General features: G+C 35.6%; 1 protein-coding gene across 5 annotated transcripts in view; it reads left to right on the plus strand.

The window, feature by feature from the left end:
* The window catches only part of LRRC49 (leucine rich repeat containing 49), a 129,001-nt gene that overhangs the window by 104,315 nt on the left and 18,328 nt on the right, over window positions 1–6,358 (plus strand). For all 5 annotated transcript variants that reach the window (XM_021709954.1, XM_021709950.1, XM_021709952.1 and 2 more), the window contains 2 exons: window positions 1,913–2,150; window positions 3,333–3,518. In XM_021709954.1, the coding sequence (XP_021565629.1) occupies window positions 1,913–2,150; window positions 3,333–3,518 (424 nt within the window). The remainder of the gene's footprint in view (window positions 1–1,912; window positions 2,151–3,332; window positions 3,519–6,358) is intronic.

Consider the following 6,358-nt stretch of genomic DNA (forward strand, 5'->3'; position numbering starts at 1 on the left):
TTTTTTTTTTTTCTGAGTTGGAGTCTCACTCTGTCACCCAGACTGGAGTGCAGTGGCCACTCCCGGCCACCGCAGCCTCGGCCTGCTGGGCTCCGGCGATCCTTCCGCCTCAGCCTTCCGAGTAGCCGGAATTACAGGCACGCGCTACCACGCCTGGCTGATTTTTGATTTATTGTAGAGAGGAGGTCCTGCCAAGTTGCCCAGGCGGGTCTCAAACCCACGGGCTCAGGCAATCCACTCACCTCAGACTCCCAAGGCGCGGGATTACAGGCTGAGCCACCGAGCCTGGCTGCAGTATCTTTTTAAGATTCAATAGCTACTCATTAAGATCATCATAAATGTTTCACTTCATTAATTCATTCAAAAAAATATGTATTAAGCAAAGCATATGCTAGAAGCTGTCCTTGATATTGGATCTACTGTAGTAAATGTAACAACATTCAATTCCTCGGGGATCACAGTGTTTAGTAAGAGTGACACACAAGTCTACACAGAATTGCAGTGCAATGTTTTAAGTGCTCTAATTTTTGTCTATTATCAGACTATTCATATACTACTACTTATTACATGTTTGATTATTGTCATTTAATAATCATTGTCTCAAGCACTAGTCTGGTAGAAATCAAGTTTTTTTGTATTTCCTTGGTTGCATAGTCACCTAGAGTGGACTAAAGTTATTACCCAGCTTGTTATTGAATAGACAAATGGTAGCGAGTGAACCTATGCCTCTGAAATAAGTATGATAAACCAACTAGATAGTGGTTGGTCAGCCTTCTCCACCAACATCAGCATTACAGAACTTATGAAGATCTTTAAGAATTTATTCGTTCAATATACATTGTGAAAAGCTCATGACTAGGCCTCAGCGTTCCCAAAGATGAAAAAATATCATCTTTAGCCTCACTCACTATCTGTAATAAGAGGCAAAATTGTAAACCTATAATTAGAATACAGTATAAGAAATGATGTGTTGAGGAGTGAACAGAAGTCCTTGGGAGCACAGGGGAGAGCAAAACACTAATTTTAGTAGGAGTAAATAAGTACCATCTGAAAGCAAAAATCCAGAATGACAACCCAAGAACAAAAGGCCAGGCTTTGTTTAAGTTTGGTGGTTGGGTAAAACAAACAGTTGTGTCTTCATCACAAAGCAGAAAGTTTGAGTTGGATCAAGATAGTTCTTTTATTCTCTAGTTATCATTTAGGTAGCCTTTTATAGAAAATGTGGCTCTGACTTTGGAAATAATAATTACCATATTCAGTAGAGTATCTGAAGTGATTTTGTATATATCCAATATGAATAATGATTGTTTTTCATCACTTCCTGTTTTAGAATGGGAAGGAAATCTTCATTGAGTTTACTGATTATAACTGTAGTATATACTTGAAAAATTTCAAAAAATATTGAAGTGTTCAAAACCCCTTGATCCAACCTCTGAGAGATAAACTATTTTTAGCAGTTATTATTTGTTTTATAAACATATTTTATATTGTATGGTTCTTGTTATAGAAGTATTATTTTGTAAGCTGTATTTCTTTCCAGTCAGAAAGTTTTATAGGTTGGGGAAACCTATTTGTTTTGACATGAAAAGATATCCATAACATATTAAAATGGGTTGTTTTAAAACTAGAGTACCAATTATCTTTCATTGATATAAATAATTTGGGTTTAAAGGTGTTTTTTTTGTTGTTGTTATTGTTTGCAATGTGCCTCTTTTAAATTAAAATATACTGATAGAATAATACAAAACTTCCAGATAGTCTATTGAAAATTAGTGTTCACTGCTCTGGGTTTTATTATTGAAATTAAAATGTGATTATTAAATTGCAAAGAGATTTTTCAATTAGTCATTATACTCTGTTATGTACTTTGCATGATAAGACCTCCATTTAAAATTCTTCTTTGGTTTTCTAGGTCTCTAGACTCAGGACTCAGCAGTGCTTTGCAAGGCTTATCTGTCATAGACACATACCTTGTAGAAGTGGATGGGGATACACTTTCCCTATATGGCTCAGGAGCTCTGGAATCTCTGGATCGGAATTGGAGTGTTCAAACAGCGGGAATGGTCACAACCATCTCCTTCACTTTCATAGAATTTGATGAAATCGTCCAAGTGCTTCCCAAATTGAAGCTTAAGTTTCCTAATTCTCTGGTAAACATTTCCTTTTAGTAGTATATTTGAATTATTCTTAGTCATGACTTGTGTGTTCAGCCCAAAAACCTGTTTTAACTTTTATTTATGCAGTTTCTCTCTAGCAAGAACTGTCTTTGTTGCTTTTCTGGAGTGGGGATTTAAATTTGTATTCATAAATGACCTTGAAGTTTTGTGCCAATATTGGAAACTATCTCTCTAAAAAAGTAATCCTTTCTGGAGTAGAAAAAGACTAATATAATTTTATTCAAATTATGTGTTTCTACATTATACAGCATTCAACAGTACCACGTAACCCTGTGTATTTAGCTATTGTACCTAGTATTGATGGGACATGTATATTTATTACATAATTTTTTCAGTAGTCCCCTGACAACATTGAAAATAATTTTAACAGCTCATTAATATTACTTTGAGAAATTAGCCTTCCCCGATGATGGTGTTATTGTATTATTTATTAGTATGCATATGCAGAAACTGTGATTCTCGAAGGAGTTCTCTCTTGAGTTTTATTATTGTTGTTTTCTCTGTTAGCAGAATAATTTCCCTCACCCGCACGTTCATGGTGGGTTTCTTTTCCTGCCTCGTCCCCCCCCCAAAGAAGATAAGCAGAAGTAGAGATAGTATATTTAGAAAAGAGCATCCAAATTCACAGACAGATCACTTGCCTTAACATTTCAGTTTCAGTAGTTGATTTTTCTATAGCCAGGCTAACTAGCCAACATGGAATCTGGCGAGTTGTAATGATTGACCATCTCTTCTCAGGAGCATTGTGAGCACTGTATTTATGAAGTTCTGCAACTTTCATTTCCACTGTTTTTTTTATTTTAATAGATTTAATGTCAAGATAAGCATATAAAATCATTGTAATGCCCAAAAGACTCTGAATTATTTTATATTTATATATCTTTAAAGAATTTGTGTTTGTTTATAAATGAGGCTGCCTTTTGTAGATGGAATCACCCAGAATTCAGTATTGGATAGATGCCATCAATGAGGCATTGGATGAATTAAAGTTATATAAGTGTAGTATGTTCAGTTGACTCAACATAATTGAAAACATACTTGTTCAGCCTGAAGTTTACATATTTACTTAAGAAATGATCTGTGAAGCTTTAATGTTAATATTTCAAGATGGTTAAACTCAATGTTTAGATCTTTTTATGTGTTTTATTATTACAGCATCTTAAATTCAAAGAAACAAATCTTGTAATGCTGCAGCAATTTAATGCACTAGCACAACTCCGTCATATTGACCAATTGACAATCGATCCTCAAGGAAATCCAATCGTCAATTTCACACTCTGGAAATACTATGTACTGTTTAGGTTGAGCCATTTTACTATGCAGAAAATAAATGGAACAGAGGTAAGCTGCAAAAAAAGTGAACTGTATAGTAAAAATGTTCCCTCTTAGGGGAGACAGTTATTTTAAATGATTAGGAATTGAAGTAAACATGATAGAACTTTTGAGAATTATTGTTTTAAAAATATTTCTGACATTTAAAATGTCAAAAAGCTAAAAAGCTATCCCAGAGCCTCTAAAGTGCTAAACAAATTATGCAAATAAAATTGCAACCTGGTGAGTGGTGAATACTTTTACTATTGTTTGTAAGCATTCAGAGAAGTAAAATGGCGGGGTAGCAGTTTAAAAAAAGAATAATAATTCTTCTCTAGGTAATGTGATCTTTGTGTTTTTAAAGTGCTTTGCAGATGGCCTGGCATGCAAGAGGGGGCGGGGAAGTAAAACCCAAATGTCAGCTAATAAGGGTCTCATGGTAGAGACCCTCATCAGAGAGAATATACACAGGGAAAGAAGAGGGATTTTTAAAAAAAGAAGATATGAGGAGAAATAAGCAAGGAAGAAAAAATGAAAGGAAAAAAACATGAAAATAAAAGAACAAGAAAATAAAACAGGCATAACTAAATGTCTGGACTGCTTTGTTAATAGTTGGTAACAGCTGCCTGCACCATGACTACACTGGATAATTCAGGCCTGGAGCTGAATAACTGGAAAATTATTCGTGAAAAGTTATTTTTAGATTGATTCGGCTAAGCTTGTCGTAAGGGTAATCCCCCAGTTACTCAGAAACCATATTCACTTTAATTTGGAAAAAAAAAAGAGAGAAACTGTGCTTCTAGCTTTATTGAATTTAAATAATCCTCCAAAGGGGGAAAAATCCTTAATATGTTGTTAGTCTATTATGATAGCTCTTGAAATTCAGAAGTCCTCCTTATTGTAAGATTAACTGTAATCAACTTTGCTGGCACAGTTACTGTCTTTCCCTGAAGCTGATATGCTACAGGTAGGCACGTCTGGCCTAGGGCTCGCTCCAAAAATTCAACATACTACTAGGAGACTGAAGGTCTCTGCATCACTACACAAGCTGCCACAGAAAATTTGCATTTGTATTTCCATGACCACAATATCAACCATCTTGAAGATGGCAGGTAAAATGAACCTGCAGATGACTTTTAATCTCTCCAGCTAGTTTTCAAGAGATCTAGTTCAGTCTTGTGTGCTCTTGCGCACAGTCTAGTACTTCCCCAGAGGAGAGGTTGTGAGACCCTGGCTGGACCTAATAAGTAGTCCTAAAAGTTTCCAAAGTTAACCAGGACTGGGAATAGAATGGGTATTTTGACTATGGATGAGTGATTCTTCCTTATTAATGGCCAAACTTGGACCCCAATTAACCCTAAAGAGTGTATTTACCCAGATATGGATCATTGCAAGAGGAATTTTCATTATTTTAGAACTTTGAAATAGGAAGGGATAATATAATAATTATATAAAGTAGACACGAATTAGAAGGAACCAATATAATTCTGATTTAAATTTCTGAAAATGTCAGTGCCAAGGCTATTTGACACTTTACTAAAATACCTAAAATATATTGCTACTTATAAAATCCTTGACATTATATAGTAAAGCAACACTATATTTCTACCTCTGTGTATACAAGAGACAATGATATTGCTTGAGGTAGAATTAAATTGAATTGAGAGCATCAAGAAGAAAAGATGGAGTAGTGGCCTGCATTGACCACTAGGTGACTATATTGGACCAAACAACTTAATTGTCAGCTAGAAGAAGGATGAGGGAGCACAGCTTTGTTAACCCTCCCCAGGGGAGGGAATAAAAGTAGCCTGAACTAATTTGCATGTATGCGATGTTTGTGAATTATTGTCTTGTCTTTCGGAAAATGTCTGTAGAATGTACTACAGCTGATGTTAGGAATGAATGTTGTCATGTAACCTCGTGAGGATGTCTCAGCCTTGGCTCCAATGACATTTGGGGCCAAATGATTCTTTGTTGTGGAGGCTGACTCTGCCTTGTAAAGTGTTTACTGGCAGTCCTGGTTCCTACCTACTAGATGCCAGTAATGTCCAAAAATAGCCAAAAATGTCTCCAGACATTGCCAGATGTTCCTTAGGGGCAGCATGAACCCCAACTGGGAATCATTGAATAATATAGACAAACCAACCATATTTAAAATGCAAGCAATCTTATTTTGTATTAAGGAAAATATGCCCAGATAGTAACACAAGTCCTGCTTTCAGTTTTTAGTACTGTCTTGGTTAATACGGGAATCTCAGGGAATACTCGTAACAAGTTATTCTTTGTAGGGAGATGGGCTGATGTAAATTTAGAAAGAACAGCAGCATTCTTGCTAATCCAGTGAGAGTTTTATCTCTCAGAAAGAGACAAAATTATCCTCTTGGAGTAAAGTATAAGGAACATTTTGGCTTACCTTTGACACATTATGAAAATGAATCTATCCCATTGACACTTGGGAATTCTTTCCCGTAAAAAATTATAATCCAAGAAGCTATAGGGCTTCTTAAAAAATTCATTAAGCATTGAAGGTACCTCAAGCGTAATTCTCAGGAAAGACAACTTCGAGGTCAGAGTGAACATGTAACCTCTAGTCAATTTTCCTCTTCCTGAGCCACAATTATGCATCTTCATTTTATTTATTTATTTATTTATTTATTTTTATAGGTTAAGACAGAATTTATTAGAAAGAAAGAGACATACCCAAAGGACGTGGGCTTTTTTTTTTAACATATTTTTTATTTTAAAATTGTGGGGTACAATTAAGGGTTAGGTATACAAATATGCATTGTTCACCCACCCTTGTTGATAAGGGGTGTCCCCCCATCCCCAGACAGATATTGACTACCGTTAATCCCACCTCCCTTGCCCTC

The sequence above is a fragment of the Carlito syrichta genome, unplaced genomic scaffold (assembly GCF_000164805.1).
Source record: "Carlito syrichta isolate Samal-C Ts95f unplaced genomic scaffold, Tarsius_syrichta-2.0.1 Scaffold287778, whole genome shotgun sequence".
NCBI classification, from domain to species: domain Eukaryota; kingdom Metazoa; phylum Chordata; class Mammalia; order Primates; family Tarsiidae; genus Carlito; species Carlito syrichta.